The sequence below is a fragment of the Sciurus carolinensis genome, chromosome 6, assembly GCF_902686445.1.
Source record: "Sciurus carolinensis chromosome 6, mSciCar1.2, whole genome shotgun sequence".
In the NCBI taxonomy this organism is placed as follows: domain Eukaryota; kingdom Metazoa; phylum Chordata; class Mammalia; order Rodentia; family Sciuridae; genus Sciurus; species Sciurus carolinensis.
The window spans coordinates 120,129,265-120,153,045 of NC_062218.1; the positions used below are offsets into that span (position 1 = coordinate 120,129,265).

The window sequence follows — 23,781 nt, forward strand, 5'->3', positions numbered from 1 at the left end:
ATGATTATGATATAATGATTTAAAACATTAAAATGTTTTTCAAAAATCATGACAAATGAAGTCAATGAGGAAAAACACTAACATGATTAGTTGCTACGATGTACTGTCACCAAAGGCCAGGAGCCCCATGTCTACCAGAGTGCTACAAAAGAAGGTAAGCTGGTATGACTAAGGTAGCAAAGGTCTCATAGCTCCCAACACGAGCATTCTCCATGAAGAGGCAAAGGATTCCAAGGAAACTGAAAAGGACTAATATGACATTGTGAAGATGATTCAATGCCATGTCTGGGCTGCATAAAATCATTTCCTGTATCAGGAGTAGCATGTGCACCAGGCTTGGGGAAACAACCAGGCAAGTCCTCTTCGAAAACTTCAAGTCTTCTCAATAGCTTTGCTTCAACTCTCTCAGCTGCAGATAGTCCTTAAGCCTGCCTCACCTAGACACAGCCTTCGGCTTCCATGGACTCACTTACGTGCATGCCTGATAATTCCTCCAGGCTGAAAACTCAAAGAAAGCCACAGGTCTTCCCCACTGTAGATTCCTTCTCTTAACACCTGGCCCGATTACTTACACCTGGCCAGATTCCTTTCATATGCCTGTCTGGACATCGCTGGTGAGGAGTGTGTGGAAATGATTTTGAAAAACTCCAAGCCAGCTTCTAAATAAATGAAGCAGATGAAGTTCCTCAAATGGTGAAAGGCACAGGGATAAATATCCACATCTCTTTGCCTTTTCTTACATTTGGGGTTTTACAGAGTACTGAACACAATTATTAGGGAGAAATCATTCTTGGTATTTAGGGCAGTTTTTGTTTTAAAGGGAAGTATGTGTGAGTGGTAGGCTGGGAAGCAGGAGTGGAGGATTTGGTTTCTAGGTTTTGTTTCTGGGATGAACAGAGGGACTGAACACCTTCTGTAGTGATTGCAGGTGTCGAGCATGCTCAAGAAGACTTTGATCACATTATCAGAATCAATATGATAGAGACACAAGACAAAGATCTCTATAAATAAAACTAACATAACTTTTTTAAAAGGTATTAAGATGCAATTTGTGATGGTCAACTTGTATTTTTAAGGTATCTGGATTGATTTTCTAACAGAAGGGAACCCTTATAAAATCTGCATACATGTTGTACTGATATGCATTTTACAAAGGTAGTGATACACTTCAACTGAGTTAAATGATTAACAAGGTCTATAATCATATCTTCATACTTGGGAAATCTTTTTTATCACATCTAGCAGTTACTTGACATTAAGTTCTTGATAAATAACAGAACCTCTAGTTAAAACATTGTTTCTATAAAGAAAACACACTTGGTTGAAATTTTCTTCACGCTATTTCTAACATCCTCAATGCTGCAAAAGGCAGAAAATATCTATCTTTGCCCATTTTGTGTTGCTATAAAAAATGCCAGAGGTTGGTACTTTATAAAGAAATGAGGTTTATTTTGGCTTACAGTTCCAGAGGCTAGATCAGTATCTGCTGAGGGCCTCATACCACATCCCCGATGGATGGCGACGCATGGCAAGAGCACAAATGAGAGTGGCTAGGGAAGCATGAGGAAGGGGCCAAGTACATGGGGTGGCCTTGCTTTGTAACAACCTGCTCTTCTGAGAACCATTCCAGCCCCATGAGACCTAACCACTCCCAGGAGATGGGCAAATCCTGTGAGGGTGGTGCCCCCATAACCCACCAGGACCCCCCTCTTAAAGGTTTTACCTCCTCTCAGTATTGCTACATTGGGGACCAAGTGCTGAGTGCAAGAATTTCTGGAAGGTAAAGTGTATTCAAACCATAGCAATAGCTTAGAAAAATGACATTGAATTTATCTCCAAGATATGAGGCAATGTGTATTATAAAGAGTACACACATGCTTGGGGGGAAAAATGAGTCAAACCTTTTGAATATATGATTTGAGTTGGATTCTAAAACTGAAAAGTAAATCTACCCTATCTGAACCATCTCCCTTTGAGTTCCATCCAGTTAATCTTCAATTTGTGCCATTCACTCAACCTCTGCTTTGAGAAAAATGGCAAGGGGCTTTTCTGCTTACATTTCGGCATCGGTTTTTAACGCCTTTTGTTGATCTTGGAATGAAGGAGACAGATGCTACTGTTGGGCATGGAATGTGGTCTCAGTACAGTATTTTTAAACTGTCAGCTGTACAGTTAGTCTTTATATAGGCAACGAACAAGTGCCTCTCTGTACCTTTATTTCCTTGAAATATACAAACCCACAAATGCCAGAACTGCACCCACATTCCATCACAGGGCACATTCTATAGCGAACACACAAATGAATAATTCTGTCATATTATCCTTGTTAATCAATCAAAACAAAACCTTCTTTTCACTACCAAAAAAAAAAAAAAATAAAGCCCTACATCACATTGTGTATCCAAAAATTTAGAAACCATGTTTAAACAGATGTATAGAGACTTTGGCTAATATCAAAAAGGAATTTAATCCTTGACGAACAAGTGTCTAGCATCTATGAAAAAAATGACTTTTTTCATTAAGCTTATATTATCACAAAATAGAGCAATCTTAGATGCAGGCAAAAAAGGAAGCTGCAGAATCCTTAGACTAAGATTCTAGGTTCCAAGCTCAGGCTTTAACAATCTCCCCTCTCCAGGGTTTTAATGGCATCTAATAAAGCATCAATGGGTCGAGCTCTGGGTCAGCTGTTCTTGCTGATTTATGGCTCACTGAATTCTGATGAAAGGTAAAGAAGCTGTAACATTTTTATATTTTTTTAAAATATCATTAGGGGTAGCTGAGAAGATACTTGGCTCTGTGACTTCAGGCTGGGGTTGGCTGGGTCGGTGGAGGTCTAAGTGACAGCCATTCCTTTCTCTCTAAGTCCAAGCCTAGGGAGGGTCAGAGCTCTGGCAAGATCTTCTTTCCAGGCACAATGCAGATCATTTTAGCCAGGAGCTTGCCTGTATCATCCATTATCTGATGGAACTTCAAGGCATGCATGTACACGGTTAGAGGGGCTTAAGGCCTTTAATTTACTGGCAAAGTCTGACAAAGGCCATTTTCCATCTTCTGTATGCAAAATTGAAAGAAAATCCAGGTTTTTGGTTGCTAAAAGTACTAAAACAGGGTTTGAAAGCCTCCCGTACTCGGCTCAGAGTTTTGTCCAGATTCACACATTGTTTCTCTGTCCCCCCATCAAGCAACACCGTGCTCTTGTCCAATCTTTCTCCTACAACTTGTTTTTTATTTGAAATTAGACTTAACTAATAGTAAGCTTTTCTGGACTGATTTGCATTGCAGTGGCTTTAACATATGAGTAACTCCACAATTAACACAATTCCAATATATTGAAACAGAGAGATACAAAAGAAACAAAAATATTTTAAAGAAGAAGGAGGAGGAGAAGGAGGAGAGGAAGAAGAAGAAGGAGGCAAGCCCTGAGCAACTCAAAATAAAATATATAAAAAAAGGGGGGGGGGGCAGGGGATGTGGCTCAGAGGTTAAGCACCCCTGGGTTCAATCCCTGGTACAAAACAAAAACAAAAAAATCCAGAGACTTCAAATACAAGAGTTGTTTAAAACACTCCTTTTGTCCAATGCTACCACAAGATGTACTACAAGTTTTTCAATAAGAAGGTGTGTCTGACTCTAATAGGAAAGACAATTCACTTCACTTTCTACCACTTTTTAATGGAGGAAGAAGTTTCCCAGTCATAGCCCTCCATCAGCCTATACAACTAGGCCTGGTTAAGGCCCTCCAGGGCCTCAACGCTGTGACCCACCACCCAGACTACCAGAATGAATGTCACTTAAAGGGAGCCAGGAAGAAGGTCCTACCAGGCACTACTAAATGCTGGGCTACGGGCACAGTGTGTTCAGAATATCCAGGGTCGTTTCAACTAACCTCTGGCACAGTGGATGGTACAACTACCTGCTGAGTACAACACCCTCCTGTAACTAAAAACCAGACAGAGGACAGAGGCAAAATAAGTATCAATGTTTGGATGATCCATGAATCACATGAAAATTGCAGAAGTCTGAATTCTGCAAAATATGTTATATTCTAGACCATAGGCCTATCCGCACACTTCATCAGTTATCAGACATTTTGTCTGCCTACAGTATGCCCTTCATCATAAGTTAGAAAAGTCTTGTCAGTGGTTCCAGGTTCAGGAGTCTTGATCATTACACAGCTAAAGGAAATTGATATTTCAGAGCGAGCAATCATTCTATTCAATGAAATTTTGGTTTGTGTAAATAATTCTCTTTTCCCTGAAAGTTGTCTACTAGAACAGGTATAGACCTTTTCAGGTACCAGATTCCTATATTTTTTAAAGGCCAGCTTTTTATGAAGTTTAATCCAAAGCAAAACAGTGCTACTCTGTTCTGCCTCAATCATGAAAAAGGAAAAGTCAAAAGTAAGGGCTCGGGGACAAGTGGTTCAGTCCCAGTCATGTCCTGCTCTCGCCTCATTTTTTATACATTTAAAACCTATTTCTAAATTTGGCAAATGAAGCCTAGTTGGGTCCCTAAAGATGTCTCAGAGAATCACTACTGACTTCACTCCTAACCCAAATGAAAAATATTTGCATGTATTTTGTATTTCAAATCATCTTTCCCCAGCAATTTCTTATTTGAAAAACAAATAAAAGTTCAGAATCTAATACTTGCCCAGAGTTAAGAATTCAAAAAGGGAAAAACTGCTGGGCACAGTGGTGCACACCTGTAATTCTGTCAGCTTGGGAGGTTAAAGCAAGAGGATTTCAAGTTCAAAACCATCCTCAGCAAAAGGGAGGTGCTAAGCAACTTAGTGAGACCCTATCTCTAAATAAAATACAAAATAAGGCTGGGGATGTGGCTCAGTGGTGGAATGCACCTGAATTCGAACCCTGGTAGCCCCACCCCACCAAAAAAGAGAGGAGAGAGAGAAAGAAAAATACTTGTTTAAGACAGCCTGTAGTAAATGCTGCATCTAATTTAGCATTTCCACAACATGTAGCGTCAAAACTTCTTATATCTTACAAAAAAAAAGCTTAGAAAACATTAACAAGTATAGATTTTTATTTTTGCGTTGATAGAGGGAAAATTACATTACTGAGGGAGACAGCAAGAAAAAAAATAAAATATCAAGTTACTTTCAAAGTTCAGAAACAATAACTGAAGGTAAACAGGGTGGTAATAATAAAACAAACAAAAAAACCCTTTTAGTTTCTGCCAAAATAGTACAATTCTTCCTGAGCTGCTGCTATAAGGGCTACCTAATGAAAACCTTTTAGGGAAAAAAATGCTACTGCAGGTGGACCTTAGATTCAAAAAGAAAAGTCACACTGTATATATAGCTGCCGGCACATTCTCTCTACTCTGTGTAAACTTCTCCCTCCAAAGAGAAGTAAAGATTATTATTTTTTTTCTTCTTCTTTTTGCTACTGGGGATTGAACCCAGGGGTGCTTAACCACTACACTACATCCCCAGCCCTTTTTATTTTTTATTTTGAGACAGGGCCTCACTAAGTTCCTCAAGGCTTCATTAATTGCTGAGGCTGGCCTCTTTACTTGTGATCCTGCTGCTTCAGCCTCCTGAAGTGCTGGGATTATAGACAGGTGCCACCAATCCCAGCAAGATTATTTCTTTCTTACCTACCTTAGGAGGGTGATGACTTAAAAGGAGCTAAAAATAAAACAGGAAAGAAGGAGAGAGAATACTGACTCTAGCTAATTCTCACAACTCTTCAAATATCCTCTTATATTTCATTTTTTAAAATTTATTTTTATAAATTTTTTAATTGTAGGTGACACAATACCTTTATTTTTATGTGGTGCTGAGGATAGAACCCAGGACCTCACACATGCTAGGTGAGCATGCTACCACTGAGCCACAACTCCAGCCCTCTGATTTCATTTTTGAAAAACCAACAAAACACCAACACCATGAATAAGTTTAAATCTGTATTAATATACAAAGTCTGGTAAAGTGATGGCTTGGGAAATAAGGAAAAAGCAAGTGGTCGGCTGTGAACTCCAGCACTCATCAGCCATGTTGAAATGACTGACAAAGACCGATTCTGTCCAGAAATCCCCCACTTTATTTTTGAGCCTGGAAACTGGTTAGTCATATCTATACTGAACACTTCCTGTGCAAGGGCATGCTGATGGCAACCAGCTGCCGTGTTTAGTAGCTGCCCACACTTGGTCAATTGAGTCATTCATGGAATAAAAAACAGCATCAAACACTTCAAAAAACCTAGCTAACTAAAGCTCTAGAAGATATATAATGAAAACAGGTTTGATTGTGTCACAGAATAGGAATAGATGATGCTGTGAAAAGGAAAAATGGAAGGAAGACAACAGGCAGTACTAGTCTAAAAGAGTGCTGCTGGTAGGTTCTGTGATGTTCTAACACCTCCACCAAACACAACAGTTCTCCCTCCCTCCTCCAAGATGAACTAACTAGTCCAGTTGACGCAGTCCACATCTTCACTTACAAAAACGCCTAAGACAACAGAATGACTCTATGAACTGGACAATGACAAAAACCAATCTATTCCTTTTTTTAAAAATGTAGTGCAATTATGTTTTCAAGGAAGGGTTGCCAGAGAATTTTAAAGAAACAGGAACAAAGAGAACACACAGGAATGCAAGTTGTATCAACTGGTCTATTGGTCTTAATGTTAAGAACCCATCTTTGGGAAAGAGGAGAACACAATTAAAGATTATAAGAATGATTCTTTTCGCAGCAGCCCTGAGAGCCGTCAGACTTCAGCTAGAATGCCTCTCCCAGCAGCAATTATAACTTGCCTAATTAACCCTTCCACATGTTGAAACAAGCCAGCTAAAATTCCACTGCTGAGAAACACAAGGAACTGTTCCCCTCCCCCAAGTCCTTAACCGGAAGCACAAAGGAGGAGCACTAAAGCATGCTGGGATAGGTGGCAAGGGCAGGAATGTCCAGTAATTGCTCCTGTATTTATAGGGTTATCAGTCTGATCATCAAGTCAGAGCTATGGTTGAGTCGTCAAATAATTTAAACCAGTTCTACTCATAAAAACCTTCAGCCTGAAATTCTTCAGGGGGCCTGCTTACCATCAGACTTGTTAATGAGGGAAACCCCCAGAAGTTAGGTATAGCTTCAGTGGTAATGAGATTTGGCTCTCTATTCTTCCAAAAGCCACTTATTGCTTCTCTGGCCGAAAATGGATGGCACAGTACAGTGGGCAGCTTTGAAATGATTCCCACAGGCAGGTACTGCTGCTTTTCTAATTCATCATGCGCCATTTGCAAGCTTTTGGAGGAAATTACTTTTATAACCTAGTAAGAAAGTTACTAGACATCCCAGCCAAAACAACACAACCCTGGCTTCTGACACAACCAATTTAGCAGCTGGAAGAGCAGCAACATTCCTCTATGTCATGGCCTTGTTTATGGGCTTCTGCATTAACCCCGCCTGAGAACTGGAGCACTTACTTCTCTGTCCTGCAAACACCATTTCATTGGCTCCAAGTCAGCACAGTACTTTGGAGATCACCATCCCATTCCACCTCCTCCTAAATCCAACAAAATAAGCTATTGCCCAAATTTACCCCAGTCATGAAGGTTTCTTGCCTAGTGGTACTGCCACTCACTTCTTCAATTTTGCAGCTACTTTTTTGATCTCAGAGTTATTTCCCTACTCCTCCCTTCCTCTCAATCCAGACTACTACTCGTTCCTTGGGAGGCCTTCCATAGGGCCTGGATCCCACCTGCTCCACCTTCCCACAGCTCCCACTATTTCTCCCTCATTGTTCACTTGAAACTTTGAAATCTGCCAAATGGCCACTCCCTTTACTTGCTTTGCTCTTCTGGTTTCTCAGTCGTTCTTTTCCTTCCCTTTAGTCAGTGTTTCATGTCCCCAATCCCCTCTTTGAAAACTCATCCGAGAAACTGCTGCTTTAATTATCACCCTTCTCTGAAGAATCTGAGTCCAATGTTTAGACTTGTGATATTGAGAAGAGGTGTATTTTCATTAGAGCTATTTCATAACCAACTCAATTCCTATTTACCCTTGAAAGGTGAAACAGTTTTAGAAATGTTTTACAGTAAGGAAAACAGTGAGTGCACTAATATTCTACTCTTATCAAATAGCTTTATTGAAGAAAAAGTTTCCTCAGGGTGAGCCCATCATTCCCTGCTTTTTATGGGACATGAAATGAGGACTTAATTGGGGGAACACTGTCAGCAGGTCTGGGCAGGGTTCTGTCTTTGGGTGCCATTGTGAGCCTCCTGATTTAAACAGCACCTCCTGAGTGAAGCTGTCTGAGCGCAGAGCTTTACACAAACATGACCTCATTGGTTCTCATGAGGGAGAAGCCAGGAAGCATATTTCTGTTGGTGTGACAGCCATTTTCTACATAATTACAGAAGAAATTTTAAAATTCTCAGAATGGTTCAGTTTACTAGAGTGACCCAGATCCTACTTATTATGTAGAACACTGGAGTCCTCAGAGATTCAGATCATATGCCAAGGCTAGGGTAACTCAGAAGGACCGTCAGTGGTTTGCCCTCATGTCACAGGACGAAAAACATGAGGAGATCAGTAAAAGTGAAAGGGATGAGGGGAAAATTCTCTAATTCACAGGGAGCCAAAGGGTTTTTCTAGTGTGAAGAGCTGGGTGGTACTGTGATATAATAAAGCCTGTGACATTACAGTGTCTGGCAAAAAATGGAGAACTGGCTGGCACTGGGAAAACACTCCCATTTTTGGTGTCAGAAGTATTCTAAGTGTGTAGGAAACAGGTGTTTTTTTTTTTTTTTTCTTTTCGGTTTGGTTTGGTTTTTGGGGGTGGGGGCGGTTCTTTATTTTTCCTTTTTAAGTTGATTCAATTTCCTACCTATATTTACTTGTTAGCCTCATGCTCAGGTGCTTATGCTGTGCGGTGCCACAAGGAGAGGCCTGGAGGCATGCTCTTCCATACACCTGTGGGAGGTGATGAGCTGGAGACAGGGAAGGAATCTGCTGGTAAAGAGGCCTGGAAAGTGCAAAAATGGAGAAGACAAGCCAGGTCCCTCAGAGACTGGGCACTTGCTCACGGCAGGTACAGTCACCCCGGGCCCCCGGCGCCTTCTTCATTCATTCTTTCACTCATACTGACTGAACAGACATGATGTCTTCTGATCCCTTAGCAGATGAGCTCTGTAGGCTCCCCACTTTTCCCAAACCCAGCCTCAACACAGGCCCCAGAAGAAGGCAAAGCACTCTCTACAACACCTCTCTTCAGGCTTGGCTGACTGCTTCCTCCCTGGGACTCTATCCTCCTGTCCTCTAAAGCCCCATTCTCTCTTTGTTCTTCTCCTATTGCTTGAGCTACTACAGTTCTGTTTCCTTTACTGTTTCCATGTACCTCTTTCCCCTGTGAAAATGGCTGTTTTCAGAAGTTAAGCACATGACCCTTTCACTACCGGTCTTCCCTCAGAGATCACGGAAGGGTAGTCATCTCCCTCCCTAGGACTGAACGTTCACACACCTTCCTTACACCCAGGCTCAGACTTGGCCTCCAGAGCAAGCCACAGCTCTTGCCAGTTTGGTATTCCTGACCAAAAGTTTGCATCTAATATCTCCTGTACAGTTCAAGCCCCTCCAACTCCTTAACATAACTGTCTCCCTCCAAGAAGGTATCTTGGACATGCTTTAGTCTAATTTTTCAGATGAGGAAACTGAAATTCAGAGAGATTAAGTAGCTGTTGAACACTGTACATACATCCAGGGACAAGGTCAAGAGCAGAACCTGATTCCCAGTGCCTTTCCTGGCTTCTAGCCTGGTCCCATGTACTGCTATGAATTTCCTGCACCCTCCACTGAACACTTCTGTAAACTTCCTTCCTGATTCCAGGATACAACAGGTGCAGGTTTCCCATCTGTCACATTTTCCTCTCCTCTCCACTTCTTAAAGGACCTATCTTAAAGCACACACGTATCCCTCTGTGAAGTCACTGCTGCCCTTGATGACTTTGGGTATATATGATCTCTTCTGGATTTCGGAGGGTCTACTGTCTGATTTTCAGATCTGTAATCATTCTAAGCTCCCTGTCTGCACACATGCTGCATGTGATACTGCCCAGACCAAAAAGTGACCGAAGACAGGGCCATCTGCACACACAGTTCTGCTCCCCCAGGCCCTGCAGACCTGGTACTGCCTCCATCAGCATTGTTGTTATGAATAGCTGAGGCTAAGGAAGGCAGCACTAGGCAAGGGAAAGAGGCTGCACCCTGGAAGCAAGGGCCTACTGAACTGTCCATAGCAGGCAGAAGAACCTGTGCTTCTGAGGCCACCTCTGGTCCCCAGCTCCTCAACCTAGCTGAATGGGCCACCTGAAAACTCAACATGCCACGTCAGCCAGCATAAAGCACAGCTGGCATGTGAAACTGGAAGGAAAGATTCACGCATCACTTATCCTCTTCTTGACACTCAAACCTGACTGGGATAAACTAGATCTTAAGGCTTCAGGAGCCTAAAGCTGTCATTATCACTTAGGGCACAAGGCTTAGCCTTCAGCCTCCTTGTTTTACCATCTTCTAGGAAGAAGCTTTGCCCATAGTCTCCTAGTTATTTATAAAATTAAATCTTGTTTATCGCTGCAAAGCTGAAGAATGTATCCCCACTTAAGTGACATTATGTACACAAACACCTCCCCAACACACATCTTCAAAGCCATAAATACATAAGGTACCAGCTTAATAACACAAGCTTTGCACCATCTGATCAATTCCCAGAGCATTACTCTCTCAGCAATTTACTCCCCCCTCAACAATTAGACACAAGCAATTAGCCCTACCTCTATCTCTTCTTCAAGGTTGGTAAGGCCTTAGAACATGACTTAAGCAATTGGTCTGTCAGATGTCTTGTTCAAAAGCAGTGGGCTGCCACTCCAGACCCACTTCCTGAGAAAGGTCCTCTGACTCCCAGAATGCACCAGACCTGCAGCGTGCTCCAGGGAAAGTAAGGCTGTGGGATGCCCATCTGTTCCCACAATAGCATGGCATGTCCTGTGTTGGATGTCAGCTCTCTTCTCTCCTCAAAAAAGAGATCCCTGCTCATCCAGAACTCTCAATAGCTAATTTGTCTTGACTGATATTCTCAGAGGAATGAAAACAAGTAACTTCACTGTTTAACTGCTTCTTACTTTGTCTGCTACTTTCAAACCAGGGATATAATAGGATCTATTTGCAGAGCAATATTTCATTTCAATACCTCATCTTTTATTCTCCTGAGTTACGTGAAGAAGTGAAACAGGAAATCTCTACTTGTTCAAACATTCCATTTAAGTTCTGAAGGTTCCCCCAAAAGATAGTGAATGACACCTATAGACACAGATTAGGTTTGTCCTGCTTCAAGAAGAACTCATGCAAAAAATCCAGAATTCTAAAACTTAATATTTGCAAAAATCTTTGCTTGCAACATAGGCAAGCAAATAGAAAAGGACTGGTGATCACCTCTATGGGCCTCAGTGCTTCATCTCTAAGATTTAAGAGGTTAGGTAAAAGGTTCTGCCATTACTTTTAACTCCAAATCATGGTGATTCTATAGGTATTTGTTCAGGTATAATTTTAATTACAAAAGCTGTAGATACGCATATGAATTCTGTCTGCTTTAATTCAGCTTACACTATATTTTTAAGAACAATACCCTATAATCACATTCATCTTCCTGATTTCCAAGTTGTTAGCATCATTCTCCTTCAGATGGAAATATTGACAAATAAATGGTTGTGGAAATTTTAGAAACTGAATTATTCTGAGATGAAATCACTGGATCCTGAGATTTTTTTGGTCCTACTGAATTGTTTTTGACCCACCTACTTTTTGGCTACTTCCTGGATTACCAACAGCCAGGAGTATAGAATTTAATCTTCCATGTTATCCTGACTATTCAGTGGCATCAAAATTCAGGGGCAAGAAAGGTATGGCTCATATTCAGGCTGATAACAATTTCAGAAGTGAGAAAGAAAATGCCCCAGATGTATTTAGGTTTATAGGGCTGGGGGTGCCAGGCAATGCCAGGTTATCAAGTGATGTCCACTATAGAGGAGAACATATATCATATCTCTAAATGGACTTTCCACTCTAAGTCCTATCCAGGACTAATGACTACATAAAAGGAAGAAGATAACCATGTCAAATCCTGGTGCTTAACAGTGTCTGCTGTACCTTTTACATTATATATGACAACAAGGTCACGCACACCAACCATCAGAGAGGAACCGCGGCCTAACCTTCTTTCTTCTTCACTGCCTCTGAAAAGCAAGGGCTGGGAAAGGGAAGGCACAGGGGAGAAAACTGATAAAGTGATGCTTAGCAATGAAAGTGATTACGTAAGCCGCCACACCACATGAGGTTAAAACAGTGAGAGCAGCACATGATGTGACAGCTTATACAATAACCTTAGGATTCAAATGCAGAATCCTAGAAGAGACTATTAACACTACCATGGAAAAAATGAACTTTTCTTCTCTACGATAAATACTTGGCCAGCAAAACTTTCAAACTACCAGAAGAAAATATGGGGAAACACTTTAGGACATTGGTTTGGGGAAAAAAAAATGGGGGGTAAGATCCCAAAAGCACAAGAAAAAAGGGCAAAAATAGACAAATGGGTTTATATCAAAATAAAAAAATTCTGCACAGCAAAGGAAACAATGGAGTGAAGAGATAACCTGTAGAGTGGGAGAAAATATCTGCAAACTATTCATTTGACAAGGGATTAATATTCAGAATTTATGAGGAACTCAACTGCAAACATGAAAGTAACCTACTTAAGAACTAGGGAAGAGATCTGAATAAATATTTCACAAAAGAAGACATACAAATAGTCAACAGGTATATAAAAGAATGCTCAACACTAGTCAGTATGGAAATGCTATTCAACCTACGATGAAATAGCATCTCAACCCCAATAGAATGGCTATTATCAAAAAGACAAAGAAATTCTGGCATGTGTGTGGAAAAAAGGGGAACTTACACATGATTGGTGGTAATGTAAATTAGTATTAGTACAGCTATTATGGAAAACAGGATGGAGATTCCTCAAAAAAGTAGAAATAGAATTATATGATTCAGCAATCCCACTACTGGGTATATATCCAAAGTATGTCAAAGAGAGTATGTCAAAGAGATATCTAGACTCCCATGTTTACTGAAGCACTATTTACAATAACCAAGTTATGAAACCAACCTATAATTGATGGATGAATGGGTAAAGAAAATGTGATACAAAACAGATATCCAGGCATGGTGGTGAATGCCTGTAATCCCTGTAACTCAGGGAGCCTGAGGCAGGACGATTGCAAATTCAAGGCCAAAGCTGGCAACTTAGTGAAACCCTGTCTCAAAAAATTAAAAAAGAAAAAAGGTCTGGAGATGTATCTCAATGGTAAAGCACCCCTGGATTCAATCATCAGTACCACAAAATACAGAATGGAACTATTCATCCATAAAAAAAGGAATGAAACCCTGTCATCTGCAGCGACATGGAAGAATTTGAAGGAAGTTGTGTTAAGTGAAATAAGGCAGGCACAGAAAAATAAGTAGCACAAGTTCTTACTCATATGTAGAAGCTAAGTAAGTTGGTCTCATAGCCATAGGTGGAATAGTGGTTGCTCCAGGCTGGCAGTGGTAGGGGGAGGAGGAGATAGAGGTTGGTGACTGATATAAAAACATAGTTAGGAGGGGAAAGTTCTAGTGTTCTATAGCACACTATAGGGTAGCCACAATTAATGAAGATTTATTGAATATTTCAAAATAGTTAGAAGAAGGAATTCTGAATGTTCCCTTAACTTGGGTCCTTCTCACTTCAGTAAGCTCCAAGTATCTCTTACCTGCCCAGGTATCTCCTAGATCTCCTGTATCAGAGGTTGGAAGGATGCACTTGGGAATCCCTGCCTGTCTTCCTGGCTGCCTAGAAGCAGCAGAGAACATCAGCACCTGGGCTCTGCTCTTTCTCCTCCAAGACAGTGGTCTGTTCACTCCTTGCTTCTCTGGGGTACATGCAGACATAGGACACCAAGCATCTTCCTGAATGCCAAGCTTATTTGAGGATGGAAAGGGCAGCTTCGGGGCATTATTGAAAGTACTATGTAAAGGTTGAAAGAAAGATTACTGTTAGTCTGCCTCAGTTTAAAACCCGATTCTGCCTTTCCTAGCTTTGTGGTTTTAGGTACAATTTTTAACTTCTCTGACACTCAGTTTTCTTAGCTATCAACTGTATCATTTATACACATATTAAACAAGATACATATAAAGATACACAGCACCATGTCTAGTATGTGAAACAGCTCAATATATTTTAGTTTCAGTATTATTTCTTCAGTCTTCAAGGAAATCTGAGATGCTGGCAAGCTATTTAGGGCTCTGACCCCAGTGATCAAAGACACATGCTTGTTTTGCCTCTGCTATTAAGAGTATGTTAGTGGAAAATTTAAGAAACCCAAAATAGGTTTGTCATCTAGGTTTGGAAGGCCCAATTCCTATTTCCACAAAGAAGCTAGACCACTTTTCAGCAATGTTCTAAAAGGTTTCACCCTATCAGAAATGCTCATTTAAAATTAATTACTTTAATTAAACTTTATCAGGACTTCCTATATGTGAGGGCTTTGGTCTAGCACTGGGAATGCTAGGGGAGGATGGGGGCACAAACCTTGCTGTCAAAAAGCTCCTAGTGAAGTGAAGGTAAATGAAAATGAATAGTCACTGGAGGAAAGAACAGGGTGTTAGGGAAAAACCCTGGAAGAGCATCTACCCAGAACTGGGTCTGGTTGGAGATATTCACCTCTGGAGGAAGAGCCAGAGAGTGAGTCAACCGACGGAAACAGCATCTGTTGGAGGAATGAGGAAGTGTATAAACAGGGCAACACTAGTGGGGGGTGTGGTAGATGTTTGGGCCAATCGTGTAGTTTGGTAGACTGTTGCTATTTGGAGATCCACATAAGAACTCTCTTCCTATTGTGCAGAAGACCTGGTTTTGCAAGTGGCTGTGGGAGTCAGACCATCTAAATCCCACCACCAAAGCTAGAACTAGAAGTCCCCTCTCCCACAGCAGCAAGGGGCAGGCACTCAGCCCAGCCTTGATCAATCAGATGACTACTATCTCAGATTTTCAACGCTGAGGATGACTGAACACTGGGTCCCATCGAGTCCGAGGAATGGCAGAACTGAAAAAGACAGAGGCAGTGAAAGCAGTGGTGATGTCCTAACCAGATGTTTCTTGGGAATGTCCCTGTATGTCTTGCTGCATTTTCAGAGGCTAGTTTTCCAACCTTGCAGTGGATGCTATGTTTTGGATCTTAAATGTCCTCATAACGTCTAGGTGTTCAAGGGGTGGTCCCCTCAGTGGTGCAATTGGGAAATGGTGGCATCTTTGAGATGTTCAGCCAAGTGGGAGGTTTTCAGTTAGTGGGGGTGTGGCTTCATGGCCTATTCCTGGTCATGAAGTTAGAGGTTTTGCTTCACCACATGTTCTCACCATGATGTGCTGCCCTCACCACAGGCACAAAGCAACACGGCCAATGGACCATGGAATGAAACCTCTAAAATTTGTGAGCCAAAATAAACCTGTTCTCTTAGAAGTTAATTATCTCAAGCATTTTGTTATAGATATGGAAAGTTGACTAACACAGCAGATGTGTAAACTTCCTAAAATCTTTCCAAATTTTTTTTCTGATTAAAATAGCAAGAATCAGTTCATTTCTTTTATATACATATTTTAGAAGTTGATAGACCTTTATTTTATTCATTTATTTTTGTGTGGTGCTGAGGATCAAACCCAGTGCCTCATACACTATAGGAAGTGCTCTACCACTGAGCTACAACCCCAGCTCTCAGATCATTTCTTGAAACTAAGAAAGAACCCTGATGACAGAAGTGATTATTGCAATAATTGGGGGTACAAATACTGGGGGTTGGAATCACGTCAGGGACAGGGACAAGGGAGATAAAGGGAAGGAGATGCTTTCAACAGATAATAAAGAAGATAAAGCACCAGATCTTGGTGACCAGTTGGAAGCAGAAGTTAAAGAAAGCAAAGTTAAGGACAACTTCCAGGTCTGTAGTTTGAAAACCAAAAAAGAGGGCAATGATATTCAGTTAAAATACAGAAGGAAGGTCATATTTGCGGAAAGCAAAAGAGGATGGGCTCAGTTTAGGCCTACTGAATTTAAGGTGCCAGCATGACATTCAAACACAGTGTCCACCAGGAACCTGGTTGCACAGGTGGATCTTAGAACAGTCCAGGCTGGAGGGCTAGGGGATTAGAATGCAAAAGCTAGAAAAATAAAGGAAGAAAGGAAAACCAGGAAAGGGTACTGTCATAGGAATCAAGGAAGGACTGTAAGATTGCAGGGATGCTTATCTCCTGGTGTCAAATGCAGTTAAAGAATTTTGAAAGTCATTAGGACAAACAAATATGAATGCAGGGTAACTGGTAACTTTAGCACCTGGGAAATCCTGGCGATTTTGGCAAATGTGATTTTTCTAGAGTGGAGTAGAAAAAGACAGACTTCGGAAGGATGAAGGATAGCAAAAAGTAAGAAAAGTGGAACCATGAAAAATCATTCTTTTTTTTTAAGTTAATTTTAAAGGAAAAATAAGTCAAGCCTAAAATTGGAAAAAGTGCTAAGAATTAACTGTTTTCCCCCAGGGGTACTCTACCCTACCACAGTGCTACATCCCTAACACCCCTCCATCCTTTTCGAGAGGGCGTCTTGGTAAGCTAACCTCAAACTTGTGATTCTCCTACCTCAGCTCCCAAGTAGCTGGGACTGCAGGCTTATGCCACTGTACCCTGTGATACTGAAAATTAACTTTCAATAGAGGTCATTCATTCATTCTATAATATTTAATAAGCACCTCTTGCTGTGTATGTCCTGGGAATATAGGGGGGATAAAACAGACATGGTCTTCAAGAGCTTGTGGACTAGAAGAGAAGGAATGCTAACCAGTCTGGTCAGTGCCAGCAAGGAAAGGAATAGGTGCTCTGAGAGAAGGCAACAGAGGACCCTGGTTTTGGCTGAGGTTCAGAAAAAGTCTCTCCAAGGAGCTGGCCAAGAAAAGGGGGTTGAGTGAAGATAAGGATATTTTGGTCAGAAAGACCAAACAAGTGCCAATGTCCTAGGAAGAGGAGCCTGAGCTCATCTAGTGCAGAAGGGAAGGAGTCAGGAAAGACCTGGGGCTGACTGGTGCAGCAGCCCAAGATGAAGGAGTGACATTCTGCAGCAGGAGCAACACCTCCTCTGCAGTCTACTGAGAGGGTAGGTGTGGGTGAGGTGAGTCTATGGGTCTGGGAGCAGGAAGTTGAAGGAGTTGTCAGATAGCTACTGTTTTCATTGTGAAATAGCAAGACTGGTGAGGCATGTGAGAACTGGTGAGGTGGTGGCAAGTGGGAATTTGAGCAATGGAGGAGGGACCTCAGCTCGCTTACCACTCAGCCAGTATTCTTTTCCAAGTCCTTACAAAGTGACCCCTCTTATAAATGGCTTTCTCAATTTCTGGCACCAAAACTGATAACTGGGGCAAAGGAATCTTGGATTCCTTGATCCTCAGAAAATTCAGTTGCCATTCACTTTTACTACTTCATAATAACAATGTACTCAACAGGAAGCAACGACTTGCCAAATAAGTAGCCATCAGCTCCCTCCTCAAGAAGTCCCCATCCACTGGAAACTTGACATCCTCTTTTAAACAGCACTTTCTTTTTTAATAAAGTGGGTTTCTTCCTTCATTTCCCTTGCTTTCCTATTCATTTTAGGTCTAGATATCTTAAAACTCATTCAGCTTTTAATAAAGCAAGGCCTCCATTCTTTTTCTCAGTTTAATACTTAGGCACAATCATCTATTCATTTATAAGTACTCAAAATTAAACCATTTTTTAGAAGGTAGTTATAGGCTGAGGCCAAAGGTTCAGCACCCCTGGCATGGAGTCAAATACATTCTAAGTCATGATGGCTTAACAATATCCCCAGTCATTTGTTTCTACATTCATGCACATATGTAAATATGCTGGCCTCCAAGGACTTCTGAATCTGACTCGAATTTTTTGTCAGATTTCACTCCCAAGAAAGTATACTAGTCTCTTACTGAAGCTCAAAATAATGACTTAAAAGTATCTCCCATTACAACAAATCAGGCATGAAGCATCCAACAGCAATTTTCTTGCAATACAGACATTGTGAAGAACTAGGGGTGATCTCACACCGAGTGGGATACATAAGTCTGCCAGCAGCTGGTTAAAAACAAAAAAACAAAAACAAAAAACAAACAAACAAACAAACAAACAACAACAACAAAAAAAAACCAAGCACCTACAGGGGGAATTAGGATTAGTAAGAACAGAGAAGATAACTGAGTTATTTAGCTTTGGTAGACATCTGAGTGGTGGTAGCCAGAGAGAAGGTTCTGGATCACAGTCAATAATCAGTCTTACAGGAACTGCCCAGGACACTACATGCAAACCACACAGATACCCATCTTTTATTTCCTGGCAGAAGCTACAATGATTCTATCTGGTTAACAAAGAATTTGACCAATTTCCCCAAGACTTATTCAAAAACCTTATCCTAACTGCCATCAATTTATAATTCTAGCACCTCAGATTATTTTGAAAGAAACATTCTGGGTGATCATTTGCAGCAGATTTACACAATGTGCAGGAATGCAAGTAGAAGGCAGGTGTGAAGCAAGTACAAGAGGGCCCACTAACACCCCAGTTTGCAGGCTACTTCCAAACATCACCAGAGAACTCTGAGAGGAGGCATGGATATTGCTAGAGGAATGTACAATACATTCTTCAGGATACTGGTTTTTTACTTTCTCCTCACTCCTTTCCCAAAAGAGAGGGAAAACAGGCCTGGGGGGAAATGCCAATTTAAAAGCTATGTGACTCATACAAAAATTCATCAATGGATTTTTCAGTCCAACTCCTATTTGCCTTTGATGACTTTTGAATTAAAATAAACTGCTGTTATAATAACAAGACATAAAAAAGAAAAGCATCCATCACTACATGGCTCTATTAGAATGAGGCCATTGCAAGGAAACATTAATCCCCCAAGTTCCACATCAAGTTCAAAAACAATGCTCCTGGCTGTCATTTTTCATTTAGGCCAGCCCCATATTTCTAATAAACAACTCTGCTTTTTATTTTTTATTGACCTTTTCCCTCTCAGAGCAAAATAAGATAAATGTCAGCCCACAGAGAGCTTTACTTTGGGAAAGAAATCAGGAAAAGACAGAAGAGGACAAGTTTCAAGGGCTCTCCCTAACTGATGTCTACCAAATGGAGCTTTTTCCTGCTCCTCAGGCTGCCAGAGCTGCTGTGATTGACTTCAAATTTACCAGTTTCCCAAGAGGCTACTTGAAAAAGAAAAAGGAATTTCACAATCTTGAACACTCTCCCCTCTTACTTTCTAATTTTCCCTAACCACCCCCACTTACAAGGAGACTTTTGTATATACAAAGTTTCAGAAACAAAGCATACAAACACTCACACACAAATAAACTCCCCAAACTAACACCAGTGCATAATTGTGTTTTGGTTGGAGTTTTTCCAGCTCTGTCACCCGTTCTCTGTTAGGAGTAAATGAAACTTGCTTTTTTCAAAGTTAGAAACAAACTCTCCTCAGTTTCAAGCTGCACAAGGTCCCCCTCATATCTTTCAGCCCCCAACAAAATGAACTCAATGCCGAAAAGCCAAGTTAAAAAAAAAATTTTTTTTTTTTAAATACACCAACCTATTCCCCAAATAAAGATCTTTCACTTCTTCCCCTCACTCAGCTTCCCCTTTTAGCCGGAAATGCACATCGTTTCCAATTTCTGAAACCTCTTTTCAAGGGACCCTGGGCCCTCCACTCCTAGGCTTGTCCCAGAGATTTGGCTTTAGGCTGTCCTGATGCAGGCAAGCAACCCTTTCCCAAGCACATTTTGCATTCTTGAAATCATAGTGGGGTTTCATTTCTAGAGAAGTCTCCACTTAGCGGGCAGGCTGAGCTAGGTCTGATTGTTGTTCACCTCCCTCCCCACTCTGTCGGTGAGTGAGAAGGGAGTCAGAGATGGGTACCCGGCTCTGCATGTTCTCCTCCCACCGGACTGAGAAAGTAGACAAAGTACCCATCGCTCACGTAAAAACTCCCATTAGCGCTGACTACTGTCTTCCTCCACATTCCTCCGCAGAACTTAGCCCGCCCCCAAGAGAAATCAAAATCATACCTTCCTTAGATTCTTCAGTTTCGGAGTGCATAGTGTCAGGGTAACCGGCTGCAGGCACGATCACCGCTGACATGTACTCCGTGGAGCCGCGAGTTCGCTCAGCAGAAATATCCGCACACAACGAACATAAAAGGAACGAAAACCACTAAAATCCAAACCTCCCCGGGGCGGGAGGGCTGGTTCTGCTGCAGGGATTTTCAGGGGGAAAGTTCTGCAACAGTGACGAATAGCGTCTCAGCTGGGCGGCAGGAGTCCGCCCCCGAGCGGCGCGCGCCTGCCGGTGGGCCGCGGGCGGAGGCGACCTGGCGCGGCTGGCTCACCACAGGTGGGGCGGAGGCCCGGGCAGAGGCAGGGTTAGGGGTGTCCAGGGTAAACCCACCGAAAGAAGCTGGGAGTATAAAATAAATGTGTGATAAAGAAAAAAAGTCTCATCTCACCGAGAACTGCAGTTTTACATAAATAACAAATGCATACACGGTAAGCAAATCTACACTATCCTAGGTCTCCGTCTTTCGACACCCACCCGACTTTCCTCGTCGTGGGGTTTTACACGTTCAAATTTATGAATTGTAAAGCTGCTGAGTTCTGTACATTATTTTTGCAGGAAAATAATAGATACCGTCCATGTGGTCAGAAGGACCATCTGCACAAGGCGTGAATTCACAAATCCTAGAGCAGGGACTCTGGAATAAAGTGGAGGTGGCCTCACGGTTCTCTCATCCAGTAGATCCCCCTGGGCAAGGAGGTTCTTATTCAAACCCCAGCCCAAATGGGCCACTAACTGCTTTTGCTCCGTTCTGACCCCAGGTCAGGCCCACAGGCGCCTAAAGTTGGCAGAGGAAGTCATCTTAGTTCTACAGAGCCTTGCTTTTCCCTTCTGAGAAGTGGGGACATGAGCTGCCATCCATATACCTGTCTTACTGAGGTAGTTTACACGGCACTTGTTTTATCACCAATCTTAGGCAACAAAGGTCTTCAAATAACATATCTGAAAGATCCATCTGGAAACTGCGAGAAAAGTTATATTCTTTAATTAATTTACTTTCCAGCTGCTTTCCTTTACTTCATTTTCCATTTTATATGGGGGAAAATAGAGGCACTGTGGTAAACTTAATGAAAAGAATATATAAAAGACCTGGATTTAAGGAGTCTGAATTTAAATTAATTCTGCCATTTATTATTTGTATGACCTTAAGCAAATTATTTAACCTCTCTAAGCCTTCATTTCCTCTTATAAAGTGAGTATAAAAATAGTATTTATGTCTAGTATTACATAAGGTAATGGAAGTAAAAAGTGATTTGAAAACCATAAGTACTACATATTGTTACTAAAAGTAAGTTTTTATAAAAGATAATCTTGGGGTTTATTTCAGTATTGGATTCAAACAGAGTGTGTTATTCATAAGCAGGGAGCCTATGATAAATATTAATAAAAGGCCTAGGTGTTAAGTTACTTCCTACTGCTGAGTAATTTTAACATACCTAAGACCCTAGCAGAATTTTATCACAATCTCACTGAAAGGGCAAGATGAAGAGAGGAAGACATAATAGCCAGTTGGAGAGGGGACAATATCAGTTTTGGAGACTCCCAGAAACTGACCTTACCCCTTGCACCCTTCTGAAAGTGAGTACCTCATGGTCCCTTGTGCCACACATTCTGCATCAGGAGTTGCTGAGATGTGTACCTTGTACTCAGTAACCTAGACTTTTGAGAGAAACAACCTGAGATGAGGACCATGCCAAAGCAAAGAAATGCTCCCTCAGCAATCACAAGTGGCCTTTTCTGTCCTTCCCAAGGAATCATTCAGTTCCCTTTCTCCTCCTACACCATCTGTCTTTTTCCCACTACACTCCAGATGTCCACAGATGTCCACCAGGGCTTCTGAAGACACTCACCAGGGTTATGTTCTACACAAATGAGAGAGTTTCTATAATCGGGGTAAAGCCAAGCAACACATTTTCAAGGTGATGATTATGCAAAGCCAGACAACTCGCACACCAGGCCCAGTCTGCCCCAAGCAGAATTACTTTCACTCACCTTTTAGAAAGTGCTTCCATAAGACATATTAGGTAAATGCCCTTTAACCACATTAGGTGTGTTAAAGCACATGCCCTTAATGTCCTGCTTGTTTTTACATGGGTTCAGGTAAAGGCCTTCTGCCCAGCTCAGGTTAGCCAAGGAGAACAACTGCTGAACCAACAGTTCCGGCTTGCCAAGGCAGCCTTGTAATTCAATTTAGTTATGTTAACAGCTCTGCTGATCCCTGAACATTCACCAAGATCCTCGAGAAACTTCTTTTGTATTTAAATGCAGTGCAGCAGTCACCTTGGGGAAAAATGTCCTGATCTAGCTCAAGAGTGATGAATGCTTAGCTTTTAAATGACTGTATGTGATAAGGACATTTCTCAGTCACCTATATGACCTCAAAGCCATCTGCCCTGGGTAATTCACTGCTCCATGCCTGTACCTTGCAAAATGGTGACAAAGGACAGCAGACACTCTAGAGATCCCCTGGTCTTCTGCTTCTTCCAAATATATACTAAGTACTCTTGATTTTGCCAGGGTTTTATTCAAAAGAGGGTTAGGTACTTTTTAGCCCCAGTGACTAATGCTCCAGTGCGCCATAATGATTTATTACCTCCTATAGGTGTGACCTGTTTACTCTTGTACATTTAAGAAATACTCCAACATCCTTAGCTTAGCAATCTGGAAGTTCCATTGACAATATATTATACACAACCTGATACAAAACAGCAACTAAGTTAGCAACACTTCTCATTTAGTAACAAAGTGCATTTAAATATTATGGTGAATCCCTACACAAGTCCAATTATGGATCTTTCATCTTCTCTGTCAATATAAAAGGATTAAAATCCTGGCTAAGATTCTGATGGTGTATCCATTCATTCATTCATTATCAAATATTTACATGGGCCCTATCTTCCTGGAGCTTCCGGGTACAATTTTGCCTTAAAAACATTTTATCTACTAGAAATGGAGAAGAGGGTGTTCAAATGACAGAGGTCACTATGTACTTTCTTGGGAGTCAGACTCTGTGCTCCAAGAGGCCTTAGTTTATGTGCTGCTGAGAACGGGGGTAAGGCTGGGCAGTTGGGGTAAGATGGGGCAAGACTATCAGAATCAAGGAAGAGAACTGAGGAAGAGTGTGGAAATGGGCAGGGGGAAAGCTACTGGTGACCAGATTCTGGGAGTTTTCAGTTATGGGGAAACTGTTTCCTCAGACTCCCATGGCATTTCCAGAAAGTTCTAGGCAATCAGTATGCTCTGAATGTGAGGGAATGGGAGGGGTGCTGCCATCCGAGTGAGCACACACAGGGAGATAGCAATTCACCTGGGATACATTTGTTTCCTAGGATTTCATTGTTTGCTTTTATTTCTCTTCTAAGAAATATTCCTCATTAAAGAACCTTTAGCAGATTAGTACACACACACACACACACACACACACACACACACAAATGAATCAGGTCTGAAAATCTCATCTGAAGAATTTATGACCCGTGGTCCTTCTTTTAAAATACTTAGCAATAATGCCTCACTTTTTTTTTTT

At 41.5% G+C, this 23,781-nt stretch overlaps 1 protein-coding gene across 3 annotated transcripts in view; it reads right to left on the reverse strand.

Annotated features, from left to right (window-relative positions):
* The window catches only part of Tnfaip8 (TNF alpha induced protein 8), a 112,369-nt gene that overhangs the window by 18,170 nt on the left and 70,418 nt on the right, over positions 1–23,781 (reverse strand). The window contains exon 1 of one of the 3 annotated variants that reach the window (XM_047554702.1): positions 20,210–20,423. The exons of the other annotated variants lie outside the window; for them this stretch is intronic. Coding sequence (XP_047410658.1) covers positions 20,210–20,282 — 73 coding nt within the window. The 5' untranslated portion in view covers positions 20,283–20,423. Of the gene's footprint in view, positions 1–20,209; positions 20,424–23,781 lie in introns of those variants that run through there. 3 annotated transcript variants of the gene reach the window in all.